This window comes from Ictalurus furcatus, chromosome 9 (genome assembly GCF_023375685.1).
Source record: "Ictalurus furcatus strain D&B chromosome 9, Billie_1.0, whole genome shotgun sequence".
NCBI lineage: Eukaryota > Metazoa > Chordata > Actinopteri > Siluriformes > Ictaluridae > Ictalurus > Ictalurus furcatus.
This window is the reverse complement of record NC_071263.1, coordinates 17,458,231-17,482,373: the sequence shown is the minus strand read 5'-3', so window position 1 is coordinate 17,482,373 and position 24,143 is coordinate 17,458,231. Positions and strand designations below refer to the sequence as shown.

General features: G+C 39.8%; 1 protein-coding gene across 4 annotated transcripts; it reads left to right on the top strand.

Annotated features, from left to right (window-relative positions):
• Positions 1 to 107: 107 nt before the first annotated feature.
• Positions 108 to 21,485, top strand: baz1a (bromodomain adjacent to zinc finger domain, 1A). Of its 4 annotated transcripts, none has more exons than XM_053632223.1 (28): positions 108 to 218; positions 532 to 696; positions 3,252 to 3,530; positions 5,138 to 5,296; positions 5,408 to 5,509; positions 5,831 to 5,918; positions 6,081 to 6,215; positions 6,405 to 6,477; positions 6,600 to 6,766; positions 6,920 to 7,015; positions 7,125 to 7,263; positions 7,378 to 7,524; positions 7,943 to 8,038; positions 12,536 to 12,760; positions 13,579 to 13,744; positions 13,830 to 13,937; positions 14,024 to 14,109; positions 15,935 to 16,471; positions 16,727 to 16,890; positions 17,099 to 17,241; positions 17,392 to 17,540; positions 17,728 to 17,808; positions 17,919 to 18,166; positions 18,257 to 18,456; positions 18,590 to 18,921; positions 19,453 to 19,628; positions 20,046 to 20,133; positions 20,266 to 21,485. In XM_053632223.1, exons 2-28 carry the CDS (start codon positions 584 to 586, stop codon positions 20,436 to 20,438), a joined length of 4,470 nt encoding a protein of 1,489 aa, XP_053488198.1. In that variant the 5' UTR covers positions 108 to 218; positions 532 to 583; the 3' UTR covers positions 20,439 to 21,485. The 4 variants fall into 4 exon arrangements, with proteins under 4 accessions (XP_053488198.1, XP_053488199.1, XP_053488196.1 ...); XM_053632224.1 differs by having other exon boundaries at positions 18,587 to 18,921; positions 19,456 to 19,628; XM_053632221.1 differs by having other exon boundaries at positions 18,587 to 18,921.
• Positions 21,486 to 24,143: the final 2,658 nt, after the last annotated feature.

Below are 24,143 nucleotides of genomic sequence, written 5' to 3'. Positions count from 1 at the left end.
TCGGCATTGGCGGTGGACATATGAGTGACAGCATGTCTAACCAATAGAATGTCAGAAATTTCAATCCCCGCCCATAGTGCGTCCTTGTCGGTAACCGAAGTCTAGGGAATCAAAACTTGTCGTCAACACGCGCGTCCCGCTCGGAGAAGTGGGGCAAGTCCGGAGTTCTGCCTTTATCTCCTGGAAAGGATTATTTCTTTCCCTGTCTTCCATAACGGGTAAATGTGTTCGTGAGTATTTTCGGTGTTTGTGGTTTTCTGTAAATGACCTCATGTTGGTTATTAGTGGATCTAAACACCACTGGTGTGTGTGGGCTGGATCTAACGTCACTGTGTGACTGGGAAGCGTGTGTCATTAACAAAGGCTGCATTTCCTCTCGAACTGTGTCGCCTTTAGCGCCTTTTTAAGTAGTTTTAAGCCTCTTCAGCTTTAGACTCTTCGTGGGAGGATGTAAACGAGTTTTCCTATCACGTACGAGCTCAAAATTAAACCTTTCTCACTTTCAGTTTCCCTCTCTTTTTTTTTTGAAAGTCTAGGACACCCAGCAGCGGCATCAACACCAGAGACGCCGAAATAAAGAAAGATGCCCCTTCTCCACAAAAAGCCCTTTGTCAGACAGAAACCTCCTGCTGATCTCAAGCCAGACGAAGAAGTTTTTCTTTGTAAAGTCACCCACGAAATCTTCAGGACATACGAGTGAGTGAGATTACTTGCAACACCGTTGGAACTTGTTGTGATGTTAGCAAGTTATGCTAGCTAATGGCATCAAACTGTTATGAAAGTCGGACAACACAGTGACGTCCTCGAAAGTTTTTCTTCCGACTAATTAATCAGTATTCATTATTGCTTCTTTAGCAAGTAGTTTTCTTTTTGTGTATGTGTGTCTTGAAATAAACCCTGTTTTATTTGGACACTGTATCTGGTTAGAAGCGTTGCTCTGAAGTGGCAGGTGTAAGTAGTCGGGATAAATGTACTAGCCTAGCTGAGCTCGCTAGTAGCTAGGTTACTCACCCGCACCTCGCCTAGGCCAGGCTGCTGTTAGCTAGCTCAGTGTTAAAACAGCTTTCTAATGGAAGAAAAGTTTGTTGTATGTGTAGAGGTCGCTTGAACTTTGGCAGTAATTCATGCTTTTGTGTAGTTTGCCAAAGTAGTTGAAGAAGAGGAGCCTTTTGTTGGGATTCAGGTGCTGTTAACTTCTCACAGGATGTTTAGCTAAAACGTGGTAGCAGCTATTGTTGGAAAACATACCTGTGTGTGTGACTCTTCTTTCAGCCTACTACAGTTTATACTTACTATTAGGAGTTATTAACTGTTTAGTGTAAATAGATAAGTTACAAATGGCTGTTTACAAAGTCACTTATTACATAAGTACACCTCATTACCTTGTTAACTAATGGTGTATGTACCACTACTTCTACACTGTACCTCAGTTATTATCAGGAATACCTACACTCCTTGGCTATTTTATCGTGTATATCTAGCACACAGATGGACTTTGCAGATATACCATCGCTGCCTGTACCCCATCTGTTACACACCCTGTCATATCGCCTTCACCCTGTGCATCGATAGGTAATGGCCCACAGCCTCTGTCTCCTGATTTAATATGGCTCTGTGGTTATGAGACGAGCACAGGTTCCCAACCCTGGTCCTGGTTGTACCCCAGTTCTGCATATTTTAGTCTTTTCCCTGTTCCCAGTATACCCAGTTCGGCACATCAGACAGCAGATTAATAGGCCTTCCTGAGTTTAAGAGTGTATGTTAGAGCAGGCAATAAAAACTTAAAATGAGCAGTATATAGTTTGGGAACCTGTGTGTGGGTATGAGAAGGAATAATACAACTTGTGTATATAGGCTTTAGTGTCCAACTGTTGTGACTAACAAAATATACAGGACATACAGTGGTCCTTATACACTTGTACTGTACTAGGACTACACTCCATCATGTCCGTATCAGTGCTGCTGAGAATAGGCTGTCGCCCAAGTAACACCTTGGAGTGTTATTATATTGGTCCATTTCTCAGTCCCTCCAGGATTTCACGATCGCAGAAGTCAAAGCAAAATCAAGCAAACTCTTAGAGAAGCTTGCAGTTTTTCAAAATTGCAGATTTTCAGCAGATTCGGGCCAAGACGCATCCTTCTGACGTCATCACAAACCCCTCTTTGATTTACGTGTGCTGAACATGAGTACAGCTAAAAGGTTTCGTTCACCAACAGACATCACTATGAAATTGCAATTCAGCTGATTTGTGCAAAAAAAAAAAGCACAAAAAATCTCAGCAAGTTACATCACAAATTTAGCGGGGGAAATAACAGCAGCAAAATCAAGCGTTTTTGGGTGCGACAATCACAAATCACTTAGGTGAAATCCCGTACAGACTGATTTCTGCTGATAGACCTGGCAAAAGGTGGGATGACTAATTACATGGCAACAGGTGGGAGAACGCTCACAAATCGCATACAACACCTATATGTCAACTGGCAGATCCAGCAAAGTATTTTAGTGCCTCTAAAACTACTGTAACAGAGCTCATTAATGGTGGGGGGGGCTGTCTGGTTTAGCGACTCAAGATTTTTAACTTGATCCAATGCAGCTTTTATAGCAGATCATCTGTTGTTGGCTTGTTGTGGCCAATCAGGCAACCTAAAAGCAGCATGTCCACGAGAAAGGGAAGAGTTTTCACACACTTTCATAGATTTACATTTTATTTAACCTCTCTGGTGTGATTAGTGAAGTGAGAACATTGCTTGTTCAAGAAACAAAAAAAGAAAGTAAGTAGATGATGAAAACAGAATGTTTAAAGACGATTACAGGGAAGCATGTCTTTTATTCTGTGTCTCAATTTCAAAACCAATGTCCTCTGTTCAGAATCTGTGGTCAAACGCGATTATGTGACGCGCCACTGTGAAACAAAACACACTTCAAACTGATATGTATTTATAGCCAGGAACTGATCGTTAATGGCTTAAAGAGGTAGCTGCTGTTGCCTTTAGTTGCTTAGCTGGACCTTTGTAAGCAGGAAATTTTATATAGCTTTACCTTCACAAATTTTTGTTGAATACCCCTGACTTATATGCTAATATCCCCATTGAAGTGGCCACCGAGTTTATATTCCTTAAAGAGTATTTTATCCAAGTATATTTCATAGTTTTCCACTGGTGTATGAATTCCTGACCTTCTGTCTTGTTAACCTGCATGTTTTCATGCTAGTTTGATAACCTTATATTTTGGTGAAATATTGTTCCTACAGTGAATTCTTTGAGAGGACCATCCTCTGTAACAGTCTGGTGTGGAGTTGTGCAGTGACAGGCAAACCTGGTCTAACCTACCAGGAGGCCTTAGAAAGTGAGAAGAAGGCCAAGCATAATCTGCAGAGCTTTCCCAAAGCTTTACTCCTGCCTCTATTGCACCTGACTGCTCTCACCCAGCGCACACGGCTGCATGAGATATGCGACGACGTTTGTGCTTTCGTCAAGGAGCGTTTCTTTCCAGGGGAGATGGTTGATGTTGTAAGTCGCTCTGGTGCCAGGTAACGTACTGAAAGCTTATTTGTTTAAAAATAAATAAATAAAGCATACTGAAAGCTTATTTGTAAAGTGTGTAAGATCTGCTACAGTGACATATGATTCTATGCCATGAGGTCCAGCCCACAAATGTGAACTGAGATTTGTGACCATTAGATTTGAATTGTAATGTTTGTAATCTGCTAGTTTCCCATAGTCGGCATTCACTTCTTATCGCATTAGTTATGCTTGCTTAACTTATTTGGGAATAAACAAGGAATTTGTGCGTCTTCACAGTTTCCTTTTATTATGCTGTAACAATGTTGACTGGAAACAAAATTAGTGAGCCAATTAGTGTCACTACAGCCAGGTTTTGTAATGACCAGTTATGTCTGATTTCGAAGTCCGTGATGTTCATGTGCATATTTGTTCTAAATTCTGTTCTAAAATCTGGAGTTCTAAATTACCAAATGATTAACACTATTCCTGAAATTTGTTCTGGGAAAAGAAATCAAAGATGGTGTAGAGCAGTAAAGAGTGACGGAGCATTCAGCCTGGTTTTATCCTGTAGCGTTAGTGAGTATCAGAAAGCGCTGTGGTTCTGTGAGTGGATCTGAGACAGCCGTCACACGATGAAATTGTCATTTGGGTATAGCAGAAGTGTGTGGGTGGAGCCAGGAGTGGCATTTTTGACTCCACCCACACACAGATCTGCCTAGTGCAAGAAGGTGTCCCAAATGTCACATAATTGTGGCCTGCACCACTGCAGCATGAGCCTCTTTTCCTGTGCAGGGCTGAGTGATTCTGTACAAGGAGAGAAACCGTTATGACTTAATTTCCTCAATGAGAACTTTTAAGCCTGGAACACTTTCAAACTGTGACATGGTTCGCTAATCATACTGAATGCAACAAAATGATGTTGGTATTTAAAAGAAGGAAGAGAGCTGTTACAGTGTTTGGTAGAACAATTTTACACAATTCTTGTGTAAGTAGTTTGGTTTTACTGTGAATGATGACCATTAGACTCCAAAAATATAGCTATTTAGATTAATATAGGTCAATAACAAAAATAATAATAATAAAAAAAGTTTTTTAACATTAGAGATCCTGACCTACTATTGTGAGATTTTATTATTGATTGAGCGCTTATAGATTTTAGCATGTTTGTCTGGTCTCTTCAACTGAATGGGTTTCATTCAAACATCAATAACTCAAAAACAGGTACAATAATGTAAATAATGTCAGCATGGACCTGATGGGTTGTCGGTGGAAAGTTCAGAAATAAAATGTTTAATGGCTCCATTAGACAGACAACTATAATTGTACACATTAAATAATGTTAATGAAATAAATCTGTAGATTTATCTGGAGATGAGAGGAGCTTTATGTGCGTGTGGAGATACTGGGGAATGTGTGTGGGTGGGTGGGGGAGATAACATCTGGATGTCATTGTTGAGATGCCAGGCTGGATCCCAAGCCCCTCCCCAATTGATTTTTATTTTATTTTATTATTTATGTTTGTGTATTGAGCCATTTGATTGAAACGGTACAAATGTGCTGACATCTTTGTTGATTCTGCACTTTATTCTCGTGCTGTGGGCAGCTTCTCATACTTGTCATTCATGTTCCTCAGACAACATTGCCAGATCTTAGAAGTCATTCCACCTAATTCTAATGGAACAGTTAACGGTCATGTCAAACACCGTATAGAGGGAGACTCCATCGTCATCAGTGACAGTGATGACGAGATTACGATCACTTCACCCATGTCCCCCAAAACAACACCCAGTGGGTAAGTACCTCCTGTTTTTTTTTTTTTTGTTGTTTGTTTGTTTGTTTTTTTCAGTTATACAGTAGTACCTTTTTTGTTTTGCTGGATTGAATTCTCATCCTGTTTCTAAAGCAGGAAGCGGAAGGCCATCAACCCATCCATGTTTAAATATAAGGTTCAACTCGTCAGTCCAGAGGGTAGAGAGCCCATGCTTGTGAAATCAGCACAGATTGTGTAAGTTTACACATTTTATAATGTACTGTCATTATGGGGTTAAGATTCTTCTGCTACATCAACTTCTCAGGTTCTTTACACGTACATGAAATAATCAGTATGCAAATATTCACTAGGGATTTAAATTAGTCTTACGTTGTTGACCTCAGTTGACAGATTGCTTTGTTTTGTGTGTCTTTTGTCCTCCTTTATTCTATAAATGTTGCATGCTTTTATGTACGTCATAAAACTAGTTTTGGTAATGACTTGTCTTTTAGTTTAATGACTTACTGAATAATTAAGCTGTTTTTTAAAAAAAAAATTATTGGCTCTCTACCGTAGTCGAAAGAAGAACGTGTTCACTCGAGACAGACTGAAACTTCTCCTCAAACAACATTGTGAACCAATGAACGGGACCATCAGACTCAAAGTACGCTGTAGTAAATTATTCCTGATTTAAATGTCTCCTGATTTTATTTAACCTACTTATGTGTTCTGAACAAATGTATCAAAAGTGTGGCATGAAACAGTTTGTGGTGCTTTAAAAGTCTATTTATTTTATATATTTTTATTTATTTTATTTTTTTTGTAGCCATCAACTGTTTCAACATACAAACTGTCAGAACATAGTTTCTCCAACTTCTTCCCGGATGAAGCCCCAGTTTTTGTTTTTAGTCCTCCTGGAAGGGTCAGAGGTCGCCCCCACAGTGATGCATCTAATGTGCAGGTGGGTCCAGCTGTGGCTCGGTTCTTCAGATGCTCTGGTGTTTTTCTTTACACATGAGGTTGAAAATAAGAGTATCAACTTGAGATAAAATTTGAAACAACTCTTAAGGCCTCAGTTTGAAAAGTATGTCCATGTGAGGAACCCTGGAAATTCCAGGTGTTTTTAATGAAGTTGCCTTTTTTCTCTCAGGGTGCGAATGCAAGGCGAGCTGCAGAAGAAAAACTGAAACTCATGCAACAAAAAGAAGAAATGATGGCAGTGGGTAAGCCATACTATTAAATATATGTTCAGGATCTTTTAATCATATATTATTTAAATTCACTTATACAAACTTAAAATGTCATAAAATGCATTCTGAATATTTGCATGTTTTCAATTATTAAGCACATGAAAAGGCAAAAATGAAGAGAGAGAGAGAAGACTTGCTGGAAGCTAAAAGGAAGGAGAAGGAGGACAAAGAACGAAGGAAAGAAGAGATCAAGAGAATGGTTGAGGAAGAAAAACAGAAAAGGAAAGAGGAGAAAGAACGAATGAAGATTGAGAAAGAGCGGGTGGGTTGAAAACCAGACATCTGAACACCACTTCTGTTTTAACTTCTTTGTCCTTCATGTAGGATGAAATGGAGCATGAAGGTTTGTGTGGCATTATCTTGTTGTAGTTATATGCTGAAATAAATGCAATTGTGTTTCATTCGCCATTCTCAGGAGCGAGAAAAGTTAAAGGAAGAGAAGAAGAAATATGCTGAACGGCTGAAGTTGTGGAGTAAACCCCGAGAGGACATGGAGTGTGATGACCTCAAGGTAGGAATTCCTTCGTGCATAACTAATTGCATGTTAGCATGTCTTTGTGGGAAAGCCAGCATGTAAACATGCATTTTTCTTTGACCTCTCTGTGTTGGTGTGGGTGTAGGAGCTTCCAACACCAGTGCCAGTGAAGACGCGTTTGCCTCCAGAGCTGTTCGGAGATGCATTGATGGTGCTGGAGTTTCTGAAGGCATTTGGAGAGCTCTTTGACCTGAAGGATGAATTTCCTGATGGCATCACGCTAGGTGTGTGAGGAATATTGATGCATATATAGGCAGCACGTAGTGATCATGATCAAATTGTTTATCATTATCTGAGCTTCAAGATCATTATCTGTCTGTTTTCTTGTGTTCCGGCAGAGGTTCTAGAGGAGGCTCTCGTGGGCTGTGATCCTGAGGGGCCACTATGTGAGCTGCTGTTCTTTTTCCTGTCAGCCATATTCCAGGCCCAGGATGAGGAGCAAGAGGAGGTGGCTAAAGAGCAAGTGGCTGAGGCTGATACAAAAGGTTAGAGAGCATTTTACATGGATATGGAACTAAATAATTTTAGATTTTTTTTCCCCTTCTATATATTCTCCATTATTTAGGCCGAATGATTTATAGATGGAGATATCTGTTGATATGAATGATGATTGATGAGAATGAGGATGATGATCACAAGAGCGTAAACTAGGCTTTCCAAAACATTTAAGTTTTTTTGAATTGTGTGATCAGCTATAGGACCAGGGAGCGAATGTTATGTTATAAGAGCTGCAATTCAGGGAACGTCTATGCCACACTTTCTCATAATACAAACATAAAAAGGTTTTCCCAGTAATGCACATTCAAGTTTGGCCATTGAACTGCTTTGAGAGAGAAATAATGTGTTTTTTTTGTTTTGTTTTGTTTAAAAAAATAAATAATTTAGTGTATGTTTTTGGGTTAGATCTGAGTGAGGCACTGGATGATGATGCTGACCCCACACAATCTGCGATCAGTGCTGTGGCCTCACTGGCTGCTGCCTGGCCTCAGCTCCATCAAGGTGAGTAAAAGGTTTACTTGCATTCAGTGCTATGATGATGATTTTCCATTTTCAAATAGTGTGGCTTTTGTATTTCCGGCAGCATAGTTTAGATTAGTCAGTGTGGTGAGAGCAACTTGTCCATCAGGTTTTTATTATGCTTATATTTGTATTATTTATATGCAAATTAATTATTTTCTTACCTATGTACTGCATATATGATGAATACCATTTGAAGCTTTTCTCCAGGTTGAAAGAAGGGGCTTTGCAAGCATTCTTGCATATCTGATGAACCTCAGTGATCTTCAGGAGCCCATGCAGACACTGAGGGGGCTTTCACAGTGGCAGTTTAGTCCGAAACGGAGCATGGTTTGCAGGGAAAAATTGGTAATGTGAAAGCTGTCAAGCGTACAGTGGTACTGAACCCGAGACTACCTGTAGGAGGTGGTCTGAGTTCGGTTGCTCTGGAACTGTGGCACGATTTCTGTGAATGTGAACACAACTCGTACTGGGTCCCTGTTAAACAGTTAACCTGCACATGTGTTTTAGCCGATGATTACGTCATTGGTTTCTACTAGGGATGTCACGATACCAAAAAGTAGTCAGTACTGATACCACCAAAAGTACACGATACTCGATACCAAAGTCGATACCACGGTGTGGTATAAAAACATTTTTAATGAAATACTGGCAAAAAGAGAGAGGGGGGATATTTTAGTTATCAAACACTGTCTGACAATGACTAATAAAACAGTGCTTAGTGCTAATAACAAGTGCTAAGGTGCACTCTTAAACGCGCACACACACACCCCACCCCCACCTTATACTCTGAATGCAAGCATTAGTTGAAATTCACTGATATGGTGGCAGGCCAAAAAGATTTATTAAAAGCATGAACATTTGAATAATTATTTGTGATTAGGCTACATTTAGCTGACAGGACACGGGCTGAATGGCGATGCATGGTGGCCCATTAGGAGGTAGTTTATAATATTGCAATGCGTTAGCATCATTAACAAATAACTGGCTATCGCAAACATTACACGTAACATAACATTAGCTGGGTTCACGGCCACAATGCCAGCTGCCTCAAATAAACATAATATAGGCCTGTCTTTCAGGTGCTTTCGCTAAATTCGAGGTGTTTCCTCGCTTTGTTTGAAATGAACGATAGCATTGGTTACACACCGGCAACCGATTCTACCTTTCCACTCAACGAGCTTTCCTCTCTTTTCCTCTCAATGAGTCGGGGCAGAGCTAAAATTGTCACCGTCTTCTGTAGTTTTTCCCGTGTGCTTGTAGGCGTTCTTCCTCTTCACCACTTGTGGACCGACTAAAACACTTGCGTGTATTTGCTGCCCCCTTCAGTTCCGGAAGAAATGCAACATCTGTACCTTCATTACCATCGGTACCTCGGCTACTGCAGAAAAACAAGTACCGTCACGTTTTAAGAATGTTAGTACCGACCTGGTACCGAAGTATCGGTTCTTGTGACATCCTTAGTTTCTAAAACACATGTACCATGAGTGGCAGGGGAATGTTGTGGGATACAAAAGAGGTCCACTGCTGAGCATAATATCTGCATTAATATCATAATAGTACTAATATAATAATTGAAGAAAAATATATGGTGCATCACGTTCTGTTCTCCATGCGCATTTGTGATGACTTAAGATGAAGGCAAAAGCACCGGGATTCGATAGAATCAAGTGAGTCTGAAACCAGACCACCGCTCCAGTGGGCGCCAGGCACAATCGCACTCTGATTCGGACCACAGCAAACGTGCCCAGTGTGAAAACCACCTAAAATGCCACCATTGTGACTGTAGTGAATGAATTGAAAATGCAGGCGCTATACCAAGAAGAACGCAGAAGTGCTTGTGCAATGAGCCTGTTAGTGTGGAAATGTAGCACTTGAAAGGTGTTTTGACATGTGCAGCATTTCCTCCATTTCATAACTGGTCCAAGATTGTTCGACCAGTATAGCAAGATTTTGACTATCTGAGCAAGGTGATGAAGTTTATAATCATTTTTGATCACCAGCTCTTTTGTTACTACTTGGCAGGTTTGTTTACATTTTTCGTAGCTTTTATTTCTTAACAATTAGTTTTATGTATACTTTTTCAGCACTACACTTTTTTTTTTTTTTTTTTTTTTTTTTTTAATTACTCTGGAAACGTGCATTTGTTTTGTTTCTGTTCTGGAATATTCTGTCACGTCGCGAGATGTAAGGGAGTATGGAAGCAGGTAAAGATGTATTTATATAAGGGCAGGCAGACAAATCCAAATCGTAATCCAAAAAACGTAGTCAAGACAGGCAAAGGGTCGGGCGATCGGCAAACAGGCATAAAAACGGGACAAAGCAGGAATCGAAGTCACGGTTACAGAAAACAGGGTCAAAACACAAAACAAGAAACATGAACTAATACTATGGCCTGGGAGCGGAAAAACCAGCGGGGACTAAATGAACTAATCTATAGTTTAAACTAACTAAATCTATCAAGGAACATAACATTAACAATGTATCTAACTATACTATATCTACTATACTATATATAATACTCCGCGAGGCGTACAGGGACGCGAGTGGTATATATCCCCAATAAAATCAGCCGTATAGAACCGAATAGAACCATTTTTTGCACTCTTGTCAATGCACTTTTCTGTTGCAGGCTACAGAGTGTTACATTCTTTCAGCAGTCAGTTATAGGCCTAACATCGGCTATTCAATAGGGGCTCAAAGATGACCACATAAAAATATTTTTATTTTACTCATTTATTTATTTAAAGTTATATTGTGCCTTGTTGGTAGCCTATACCTGCTGGAATGAGAAAAAATGTTCAGTGTTCAATAAATATTTTGAAATTGTAGTTTTTGTAATTGATTTTTTTTCTTTGAAAAGCAAGACAAAATAGTAAAAAGCACATTTTGACTATTTAATTTATGCAATGGTAAAAAAAAAAAAAAAGGCAAAATAAATGGAAAAAACGCGAAAAAAAACATGTTCGGTATTCGGCCAAGTTTTTCATTATGTTCGGTTTCGGCTTTGGCCAAGAATTTTCATTCCGGTGCATCCCTAACCAAAACCAAACAGTAAATTGGTATCACTTACATATCTCATTTGGACTCTCAATGAACACACTCTGCGAGTCCATATCCTCATATTATTACAAAATAACTTGCTAAAATAGTTGTTAAGAGATTGCGTTTTACTGGCCATTGTACATATTTTTTGAAGATGCCTTTCACACAAAAGGTACACTGCTGTGAAAAAGTATTTGCCTGATTTCTCCTGTTTTTGTTTATATCTAATACTAAATTGTTTCAGAAATGAAAACAAAATCTAAGATAAAACAAAGGCAACCTGAGTAAACACAAAGTACAGTTTTTAAATGATGTTATTTATTGAAGCAAGAAAGTTAAATCAAATACTAACTGGTCCTGTGTGAAAATGTATTTGCTGCTGTAGTTACTAATTTCCCAAATTTATGAAACTGCATTCATAATGGGGTTCAGCTGGATTAGACCAGGCCTGATTACTACCAGCCCTGTTCAATCAAATCAACACTTAAATAGAACTTTTTAAACAGCATGAAGTTGGTTAAAAGATCTTACACAATAACACACTACACCAAAATTGAAAGAAATTCCAGACATGCTGAGGAAGAAGGTGATTGAAATGCATACCTGGGAAGGGTTACAAAGCTGTTTCAAAATCTCTGGGACGCCAAAGGAGTCCTCTGGGACCAATATGAGAGCCATTATCTCCAAATGGAAAAGCTCAGCACAGTAGTAAACCTTCCCAGAAGTGGCCGACCTTCCAAAATTCCTCCTGCTTCAGGGCCTGGGCAACTTGTAATACTTGAGGGGAAACATGAATTCTGCTCTAACAGAAAATCCTAAAGGAGAATGTTTGGTCTTAGGTCTGTAAGTTGAAACTCAAGGACAACTGGATTATGCAGAAAGACAATGATCTAAAGCATAGGAGCAAGTCCGCCTCTAAATGGCTCAAAAAAAGTTAAATTAAAGTTTTGAAGTGGCCTAGACAAAGTCCTGACTTGAACCAATTGAGATGCTGTGACAGGACCTTAAATGGGCAGTTCACACTCGAAAACCCTCCAGTGTGGCTGAACTAAATCGGTTTTGTAAAGAAGAGTGGGCCAAAATTCCACCACAGTGCTGTGAAAGTCTGATCTCCAGTTACCGGAAGCGTTTGGTTGCAGTTATTGCTGCTAAAGGAGGCACAAACAGATTAAGTTTCTACTTCAATAAAAATAGTAAGTAAATAAAAACTGTATTGTGTGTTTACTCGGGTTGCCTTTGTTTTATGTTGTATTTCATGTAGATCTAAAACTATATTTAGTATGAGAGATACTCAAAAACATGAACTCAGGAAATACTTTTTCACAGCACTGTACCTCAAATTCTTCCTCAAGGGCACAGTTTAGATTAGGTCGGACAGGCAACCCACCTGTCACCTGCCCCCCTCCTCAAAAAAGAAAATCTCTGTTTACACAGGCTGCACACTGAAACAACTGGATCTGGACAGCTGTACTCTCTCAGAGATCCTGAGGCTGCACATCTTGGCCTCAGGGGCAGAGTGTAACTACACCAATGCAAAATTCCGCTACCAGAAACAAGGTGGCTTTGGCTCAACCGATGACCCATGTGTGGAGCTGCGCCTCTCTACCCCCAGCCTGCTCAAGAAGCTGTCCTGCACTGCTGTTTATGACCTGCTGCCTGGTACGTGCTCACCCTCTACAGCTGTACACAATTTCCTCTCTATCCCACAGTGGAAAGGGGGCCACCACTGGACCACTACAGACCAGAATTTCAGTGAAGGGCCATTCTCAGTACAGCAGTGACACTGGCATAGTAGTGGCATTAAATGTTGCACTTGTTCAGGAGTAGAGCAGAATTAAGGTCACTGCTGTGTTAATAAATGTTCATGGGCCAAAATTGTCCAGCCAACAGCAGTCTTTTGTTCAGAAGTTATTAAGACCTAAGACTATTATCATGTATAACTATTAGCTGAGCTTAATAAAGTGGCCAGTAAGTGTAGACAGTGTTACACTGGTGTTGCACCAGCACCATACACTACCGTGTCTGTCTCATCGCTGTGCTGAAGATGGTTCATCACACTAATAATATCAGGTCAGAAGTGGTCCTGTGGAGGATTGTTTACATTGATGGAGAAATAGCATGTGGCTGATTAATTTTACTGAACTAAATTGCCAAGAAAAATCTCCTACTTGTTCAAGAAGGGAACAAGTATTAATACTGAGTGTTGCATACAGAGAAGTGGATATGGGTAGAGAACTGGGAGAGGCATTTCCTGAAGCATTTGAGCATGTTTTGATCTTGGGTTAAGTCATGCATTTCTGACAACCGTCTGTAGCTGTTCCAGTTGCAATAATAATATAAGCTTAGAATTAGAGCCACTCAGTACTCTCCCTCTTCAGATTTTAGTTTTTACAGTTCAGTATATTTGAGTACTTTTTTTGCATGTAGTTTGAGTGGATTGTTTTTAATGTCTGCTAATCTCCGTATTGTGATAACAGGAGAGAAGCTGAAGCTCCTGCATGCTCTGTGCGGAAAGCTGCTGACTCTGATTTCCACTCGAGACTTCATCGAGGATTGTGCTGATGAGCAACGCGCTGCCAAGATGGAGCTCCGAGAACTCAAAGCTGAACAACACCGCCGAGAGAGGGAGGAAGCAGCTAACAGGTACTGCCGAGCATTACAGCATACCACATCAAACATGCATTACGGTAGAAACCATTATGAAACTTTTTTTTTCTTGTACTGACAGAGTTCGTAAAAGAAAGGAGGAAAAGCTGAGAGAGCAGGAACAGAAACTTAAAGAGAAACATGAAAAACTTAAAGAAGAGGAACTGAGAAATGGCACATATGCAGCAGGGTAAGAACCTTAATCAAGTCATCAACCAGGACCACAAGTTAAAGCAACATGTTGAAGAATGGCTGATTAATGCATATTCCCTACAGAGATGAGATGGACACTAGTACGGAGAGTCATGCAGACCAGACAGAGGACGAAGGGGAGCATATACTGCATAGCGAATCTAAAAAAGGTATAGGCACTGCAATATTCACATTGTATATTGACCCAAAAGAACACTTTGCACCATACCGCTACTGGTGAATTGTCCATCAAGTACAGTCATGTGAAAATAAATAAATAAGTACACTCCATGGAAATTGTTGGCTTTTTTGATGTATTTGGACAAGCAAACATTTGATCATCTTTGAAACAATGTCTATTAATGAAGTTAATATACTTGAACAAAACCACAAGGAGAATTAGGTTTTTTTTTTCTTCAATCATTTATTAAACAGGAATATCAATAGCTGTGATATTCTGTGGAAAAAGTACACTCTTGGCCTCAGAAGCTAGTATTGCCCCCTTTAGCAGAAATAACTTCTTGTAAATGTTTTGCATAATTGTCCACCAGTCTCTGACATTGGCTTGCTGGAATTTTTGACCACTCTTCCATGCAGTATTTTTTCAGTTGCAAGATGTTTGAGGGTTTTCTTGCATGTACTGCCTGTTTCAAATCCCCTACAACATTTCAATTGGATTCAAATCGGGGCTTTGACTAGGCCATTCCATAGCCCTCCATTTCTTCTTTTTAACCCATTCTTTGCTGGATTTGCTAGTGTGCTTAGGATCATTATCCTGTTGAAAGTTCCACTTTTATTTCAACTTTCGGACAGGTGACATTGCATTATCTTCAAGCACTCTTTGATATGATGCAGAATTCACAGTTGAATCAATGAATGCAAGCTGTCCGGTCCCTGAGGCAGCGAAGCAACCCTAACCATAACATTTCCACCACCGTGCTTCACAGTTGGTATTTGGTGCTTCTCCTGAAAAGCCGTCTTTGGTCTGTGCCAAACATGTCTGCTGTTACTTTGGCCAAACAACTCTTTGAGCACAACTCTCCAGAGCACATTATTCCAAAAGGCCTGGTCTTTTCCTATATGCTCATTGTCAAACTGTAGTCTTGTAAAGGATTTTTCACTGGCACACCTCCCATGCAGGTCCAATTTGTGCAATCTCTTTCAGATTGTAGAAGTATGCACTTTTATACCATCAGTTGCAAGATTTGATGAAATTTTGGGGTCCTTGGAGACTACTTTTTGCTTCAGACGGTCTGCTCTTGGGCTGAATTTGCTGGGATGGCCAGTCCCGGACAGTGGTTTAAAATCTGCAATTTGTAGATTATTTTCCTTACAGTGGAATGGTGTATTTAAAATAATTTGGAGATCTTTTTAAATCCCTTGCCAGACTCATAGGCATCCACAAACTTTTATCTGAAGGCCTTAACGAACTCTTTATACCTTGGCATGATGACACCAGACACTAGATAAGTGTATAAATAAGACCGGTTCCACCTGCACTCCCTAAGCAGGTTCTAATCGCTGGCACCCAATCTTGAACACCTTGATTCTAATTTTATGGATTTGAAGGTGTGATAAATGTAGGGTTGTACTTACTTTTCCATGTGACTAATCTGTTATTTTGTTAATTTTAAATTGTGAAAATTACTACAAAATCTCAATATTATATCTCATTTGATAGTGTATAACCTTTGATTAATAGGCACTTTTTCAAAGAGGATCAAATGGTCGCTTGCCCAGATATGTCAAAAAAGTTGACTTATTTTTTCACATGACTGTATTACATATGCTGTCTCTTCTGACCCCACTGTTATTTACTTGCCTGCAGTGAGCCTTTTTCAATTTTTCCATTGTTGGAATAAGTGGAACACTTGTATTAATAGTATTTGGATGTTTAAGCAGTCTTTGGAACAGAAACCTTATGAATGCAAATATGGTAAATCTGGAATTGAAAATTTATAATAAACAACTTACATTATATATTTCAAACCCCAGTTAATGGCAGCACTCCAAAAGGGAAGCAGACAAGTGAGGAAGAGTTGAAGAATGGGCCCAGCCTGGACGAACTCCAGCAACAGCAACTGAAGGAGAAGGAGCTATTAGAGCGCATCCACGAAGCTGCAGCGTGCACATATATTCTTCCACTAGGCCGTGACCGCCTTTACCGCCGTTACTGGCTCTTCCCCTCAGCTGGAGCACTTTTTGTGGAGGACGACTTTTTTGGTCTGACCGAGGACATGCTGGAGCCTCGTCCTGTCCCTGAACCTAAAACAGAAGATCTCTTTGCCCAGAGTCCTGTGAATACTAAACAGCTGGCAGAAGAGCATGGGTTGTACCAGAGCACTTTAGTCCCAGTGAATCGACCCAATAACTGGGCTTTTTATAGCACATCTGCTGAGCTGGAGCAACTGATTGAGGCACTGAATCCACGAGGACACCGGGAGAGTGCGCTCAAAGAGACTCTAGTGCAGGAGAAGGAGCGCATCAATCAGCTGCTCAGCAGTGCTGCTGCAGAGCGCTACCACTACTCGGGTATGTTCAAATAAACAAACCTACATGATCAAGCCTCTCAAAATCGACGTGTTGAGAGAAATACTGTGATGTGAGCATAAACATTCTTTACTCCTTACTACTAGGCATGAGCATGTAAAAACGTCAGTCCTTTTAAATTCACATATAACTATATGAAAAACACAGTGTACTCATGGTCCATCAAAATAAGTGCATTTTAGTCTGTATTATTAGTCATGAAATTGACAATTTGACAATATTATTGTGATATTGCAGATAAAGCACCATCAGAGACCAAAGGGAGTACTGTGAAGGTTAAGAATGGCTCCACTCCCCTGGAAAGCACTGTATCCGCTGAGCGCCGCATGGAGAATCGTCTCAGGGATCTGCTGCTGGACATTGAGGACCGTATCTATCAGGGAACTCTGGGTTCACTAAAGGTATTCTGGCCTGCAACGTTTCTGTTGGGATTTAATGTTATTTCCTGCTCTCATTTAAAAAGCAAACAAACAAACTGGTTTACTCTGAAACATGGGCATTTATGTCATTACACTCTATCTGAGTCATATCTGAGTACAGTTCCTTTGTTTAAATATGGCAGAAAGTGTGAATGATGATTTCAGTTCTTAACTCTGTTGTGATTATCAGGTGATGGAAAGAGGCGCATGGAAAGCAGCACTGGAAAGTGGAAACTATGAACTATTGGTTTCTGAGGGCAAGGAGAACTGGGTACTCAATAGTGAGGAGGAGGCCATGGAGATAGTAGAGAACCATATCAGAGTCAAAGACAGGTATCTGTGACTAGAACATACCGGGGGGAAATAACTTCCTGTTCTGATTAGTGGTAAAACACTCTTTGTCTGTGTTCAGAGGCTGTTTGCATCACTATGAATAAAAATAAAATAACCCATAACTCAACATTCTGTGATCTTGTTGCTCAGATTGCAGGAGTTAAAGAGTGAGAGCCAGAGTGCAGCATCTACCAGTGCTAGCACACCTCAGCCCGTAAACAACAATGTGCACTACCTTGCACGTGCCCTTGTTCAAATAGAGCAGGGTATTGAGCGAAAATTCCTTAAAGCTCCACTGGGTAAGATGCCTCTTCCTCCTCCTCCAACTTGCTAGTGCTACTTTTGAATAGAATGTTTTTCATTGAATGAAGGGGTACAGTTTTTTTTCCCCTAAAAAAATTCTCTGAAATTCTTCGTGCTGTTGTGGTTTACTGGAGGAATAAATTATAGTACTATTTGTTCGGTTCTATTTTGTTCTTCAATAAGGTGATGATGAAGGCAAAAAAGACCAAAAAACAAAGAAAAAAGAGAAGAAGAAAGATGATGACCAGTCCAGTGAGAAGGATGGTGAGTTACAGATTTATAGCAAGAATGGAAATTTTATGATTTAGTTTCATATTTGTCCACATGCAAGTCTTTTAAGTATGATTTTTAATTGGTGTATTCCTGAAATGCAGATGGAAGTGAATGTGGGCGGCAGGTGAAGACGGTGCTGGAGCGCTGGAGGGAATCTCTTCTGACCTGCTCCAGCCTCTCGCAGCTTTTCCTGCATCTGTCCACGCTGGAGCGCAGTGTGCTCTGGGCCAAGTCCATCCTGAATGCCCGCTGTAAAGTATGCCGCAAGAAAGGAGACAGCGAGAACATGCTGCTGTGTGACGGCTGTGACCGAGGTCATCACATCTACTGCGTTCGCCCAAAGCTGAAGGTACACCTTTTTGTTTCCAAATGTTTCCCCAACATCTAAAAAGTTTTTGAATAGCCAAATACCATAAGTATGTTCCGTTTTGCTTCCTAGGCTGTTCCCAGTGAAGACTGGTTCTGCCCAGAGTGCCGTCCCAAACAACGCTCTCACCGCATAAACTCTCGTCAGCGCTCCTCCATCGACTCTGAGGAGGAACTGGAAGAAGAGGAGTCTGAGGAAGAGGTAGAAGAATCTGAGGATGAGGAAGAGGAAGAGTTTGAAGATGAGGATTCAGAGGTGGAAGCGAAAGAAAGGTTGGTCGATTTGGTTGGATAGTGAGTCAACCTGGATGTATATTGATGTATTTTGTATTATTATTGAAACAAATCTATCATGAATAAGAAACTCGTGTAAAGATTAACATTTTTCACACTTTATCACAAGTAGCTTCAAGAAGGCTGCCGTGAAGCTTCCTCTACAAGCTTCCAAAGGTGGCCGTTCAAGCATTAGATCCAGACAAGCTGAATCAAATCATTCCACACCACAGAGCCAGCAGAACACATCCAAACAGAACAACCTCTCCGTTAAAGGAGGCTCTAAAAGCACAGGGAAGAAAGTCACTCCAGTGTCCAATGGCAGGCCTCCTCCTCGTGCTGGAAGCCGCTCCAGTGCCCGTCTCAGCTCAGAGGTGCTGAACACGAATGGCACCTCAAATAAAAGCAGCCCTCAGCCGAGTCCTGCTGCATCTCACAAAGAGTCAAGGAAAAGAGCTAGCACAGGTTTGCTATATTAGCTATGACTAAAGTAATCCAATATAATTTATCGGTTTATTGAGGGCATGTATGAAAGTACTCGTGTGTGTGTGTGTGTGTGTGTGTGTGTGTATACACACATACAGGTGCATCTAAAAAAATTAGAATATATATTTTGAGATACTGGATTTTTGATTTCCATGAGCTGTAATAATCGAGATTAAAACAAAAAAAAAGGCTTGACGTATTTCACTTTATGTAATGAATCTAGAATATATGAAAGATCAACTTTTTGAATTAAATTACGGGAAAGAATGAACTTTACCACGATATTCAAATTCTTTGAGATGCATCTCTGTGTGTGTATTTATTTATATAAAATTTATTATTATTAAATGTTAAAGCAACTTTAATACTTTTATGGAAAATGTGCGTATTGTTTTTTTTCCTCTTGACAGCTGTACCGACAATCTAATTCTATTTAATCTGCATTTTTATGTTACTGCTTCTTTCTGTTTGTTCACTTCTTCAGTGCTTCTGCTTTTTGATTTTCTCCAGCAGAGGTCTCCCCTAAAAATAAGATGTCCATGGCCCCAGTGAGCTCTTCCTCTAGTCGCCGCTGCTCTGGGAGAAATCTTGGTGTCCATGAGCTGTCAGTGTGTGAACAGCTCACTGTGGATCTAGTTCGACATGAGGATAGCTGGCCCTTCATGAAACTGGTGTCTAGAACTCAGGTACACCACATAAATATTGACAATTGTGATGGTTTATTTATTTATTTTGGAAGTCTAAATCAGGGATCACTCATGTTAGATAAAACTTTTGTCTACATCGGAGTATCCCACCTCCTCCTGATTTGGGGACCCATGTTTTTCTTACACTGAACATGGCTGACCAATCTGATCAGCTAATGCTCTATGTGAGATGGATCAAATGTGTAAGGTAGTGTGTAAGGCTGAGATCCACAGTGGTATCTATTCTATATATTATGAAAGACTATTTTTCTTTGTTCTAGTTTAAATCCCCCACCAGGAATAAGGGTATTTAAAACTAGGGAGAAAAGTCTTTAGTTGTCACACCACTATATAATGTTCTTCCAGTTTCTCTTTTGTTTGAGGTTTGCAACCTAACATACTGGGTTCTTTCTGCAGGTACCTGATTATTATGATATCATCAAAAAACCTATTGCTTTGAGTATCATCAGAGAAAAGGTGAACAACTGTGAATACCAAACTGCATGTAAGTTGTCTGCTTGCTTAATCTGGTTATATGAATTTAGTTATTTTGATGCACTGTACAGATCTGCCATCCCAGGTACAGACCACTTCACCACACAGCTATTTCTCACTTCCACATTTACGTGTTTTACAGTGGAGTACGTCAATGATGTGGAGCTGATGTTTTCCAATTGCCTTGAGTATAACCCTCGTAACACCACTGAGGCCAAGGCTGGCGTCAGACTTCAAGCTTTCTTCCACTCTGAGCTGCAGAGGCTCGGCCTGGCTGAGCGAACGAGCCCTCCACAGAAACGATCCAGAATGTAAACCTGAATTCTTTCACTGGAACATCATGCACATAATGGTCTTTAGACAAACAAGAGACTCCATGTAAGATTTGGAGGAACTTATGGGATGATGCAAGAAGGCAATTTGGCTTTGCCTAATGTGTTGCAGGGCAAAACAGCGCTGTGAAAAAGTATTTGCACTGTTTTTTGAAATGTCCTTGACTAGGGACAAAAAAAAAAAAAACCCTTTCTAAATGGTGCATTTTTTTGTATTTTATAACTTGACTGCATTTCTAGACTACTGTTTATAGATGTTTCATAACATATTTCACATGCATTGATAAACTAATTGTTGCGACTTAAAGGAATACATAGCATATCTGTTTTGTTGTAGTTGTGAATAGTAAAATAATTAAACCTATGTTTCAGTAAGTTCCCTGTAGCTTGGTTAAACACTACATAGGGACCAAGACCTGCTTCTTTTTCCTGCAATTCTGTCCACAATATTTATTTTAGTTTGGAGTATACTTTGGAATTTGATTTATTTATGAATATTGTTTTGTACTGTTTTTGTAATGTACTACCAGCGTTGGTCTCCAAATAGTAGACACCTTGGTAAATGTCTGTCTTCCTCTCTCTCAGATTATTTTCGTAGCTGTTGTGCGTATTTTCTAAAATATAAATAAATTGCTTTTGTAAATATTTGTTTGCAGAAACTGTATGGCATTGGCAGTTTTTACATTTTATATATTGTTCCAATAACACTTTGTTATGGGGTCTTTGTCATGGACATTACTGTGTGGGGCAGACATGGTGGAATTGACTGTCCAGGGTGTCTACAGGAAGGGAACCCTTTAAAAGCTTTGGTGAAAAATTCATTTTCAAATTTTCAAATATTACAGACCACAGTATATAATACATTTGGGCATAATCACATTCACTGCTTCTTTACGGTCATGTGAAAAAATAAGTACATCCCATGGAAATTGTTGGCTTTTTTGACGTATTTGGACAAGCAAACATTTGATCATCTTTGAAACAGTGCCTTTTAATAAAGTTGATATACTTGAACAAAACCAGAAGTAAAATTTGCTTTTTCAATCATTTATTCAACAGAAATATTAGTAGTTGTAATATTCTTCTGTGGAAAAAGTAAGTATACCCTTGGTCTCAGAAGCTAGTATTGCCCCCTTTAGCAGAAATAACTTCTTGAATATGTTTTGTACGATTGTCCGCCAGTCTCTGACATCGGCTTCCTGGAAATTATCATTTATGATTTTTCCATACAATATTCTTTCAGTTGCAAGATGTTTGAGGGTTTTCTTGCATGTACTGCCCATTTCAAATCTCCCATAACATTTCAGTGGGATTCAAATCGGGGCTTTGACTAGGCCATTCTGTAACCCTCCATATCTTCTTTTTGTCCCATTCCTTTGTGGATTTGTTAGTGTGCTTAGGATCATTATCCTGTTGAAAGGTCCACTTTCAGCAGATAGACTCACATTATCTTCAAGCACTCTGTGATATGATGCAGAATTCATAGTTGAATCAATGAATGTAAGCTGTCCAGTCCCTGAGGCAGCGAAGCAACCCCAAACCATAACATTCCCACCACCGTGCTTCACAGCTGGTATTAGGTGCTTCTCCTGAAAAGCTGTCTTTGGTCTGCGCCAAACAACTCTCTTTGATTCGTCTGTCCAGAGCACATTATTCCAAAAGGTCTGGTCTTTGCCTATATGCTCATCCGCAACCTGTAGTCTTGCAAAAACTTTTTCCTGGCACACCTCCCATGCAGATCACAATTGTACAATCTCTTTCTGATTTGTAGAAGCATGCACTTTTACACCGACAGTTGCAAGACTTATTAACAAATCCTGTGATGAAATTTTGGGGTTCTTAGAGACTTCTTTTTGTATCAGATGTTCTGCTCTTGGGCTGAATTTGCTGGGATGACCAGTCAAATGACTGCCAGACATTTGAAATCTGTCATTTGTAGATTATTTTTTTTACAGTGGAGTGATGTATTTAAAATAATTGAGATCTTTTTAAATCCCTTGCCGGACTCATAGGCATCCACAAACTTTTTTCTGAAGGCCTTACAGAACTCTTTAGATCTTGGCATGATGAAACCACATACCTTAATAGCAAAGGGAACACCAGACACTAGATATGAATGACAGAACCTGCTTAGGGAGTGCAGGTGAAACCCATGTGACCTTGAATAATTGTAATTCTATGGAATATGTTACTGGCTACATTTAAGAAGGTGGTTGCAGCAAGCAAATCCAAGAATATTACTGAACTGCATTTTGCTCATGAGGAATGGGCTAAGATTACTCAGGAGTGCTGCCAGAAGCTATGCATCTTGTTTTCAGCAGGTCATAACAGCAAAATGGTGCTCTACTAAGTACTAAAGATGCTTGCCATGAAGGGGTTGAATAATTTTGAAAATGGAGAAGTCATTATAAGTTGCATTTTCAGTTGAATTTGGGGAAACCACTTTAATCATTCGTTGTGTTGAATTGCACTGCATAATTGTACCTGATGTGCCTGCAGGGGTGCCGTTAGGGTTTCTGGGGCCCCTGGCTAATTTGTACTCCGGGCCCCAGGCCCCCACCCCTAATTATCTTTGTTTTTACACATGGCAATAAGAAGTCATTATCAATAAGCATAAAAATTATTGCCTGTTCAATGAGACTGAAAAGATCTAAATTTGAACAGTTTATTAAATTAACTGAAATTATACCTTTATAACTATATAGAAATAACTATATACAGTCCAAGTAATTAACATCATTGTATGCTCTCTCATACACAGACACTATAGAAGCTCTGTCTGGATGTCTTTATGAGCTGTCAACTTGTAATTTCTTATTCCCCATGTACCAAGAACAATGAACTTGACTTCTTCTTCTTCCTCTTCTCCATTGAGTGAATAACAAGTTTCACATACCATAAGCTCCAGAAAGAAATGTGGAAATTAGCTAAAACACCGAAAGGATCACTGAATCGGTGAGTTGAACTTGAGAATCAAATCGGTTCTATTAGTGAATGAATCATTCAGACTGGTTTCTATCAACGGGGTTCTCCAATTCGTTGAAAAGAACCGATTTAAACAAACGATTCACTCGTGAATCCGGACATCATTACAACACTTCTCTCATAAACTCACTCGGGACAATTAAAGCAGATTTATACGATTACATTAAATTTCGATCGATTCCTCACAGAAAGACATCGGAAAGCTTGAATATATACAACACTGGACTAGTTTTATTGTCGCTTTGTGCTTTTCCACCTTTTTGAACGTCCATTTTATATTTAATATTAATTTTAACAACTTCATAAGGGCTAGTTTCAGAATCATAGCACAAAACATGGACCATAAAATCACCTTATTTTTTTTGAAAAACTGGGTGACTGGCTGTCTTTCTCGTCTTGCTCTCTCCTCTTTTTCATGTTTTTCTTTCCTCTTTTGGTATCCCGATTTTGTCTGTGCCATCTCTTGCCATCTACCTGATGCATGTGACTGTCGCGTTTAAGGGCACACACTCATGCACTAGGCCCAGTCTGAGGGCATTCATTATAGCGTGCTTAATAGATTATTGTGCAAAGAGGCCATTTAAATACCAAAATCATACAGGAAAGTATGGGGTTCTACTGGGCCCCCTGTCTGTCCAGGGCCCTTAGAATCGTTACAGCGCCCCTGTGTGCCCGTTTGCGCTGCAGAACTGTACCTTGTAGT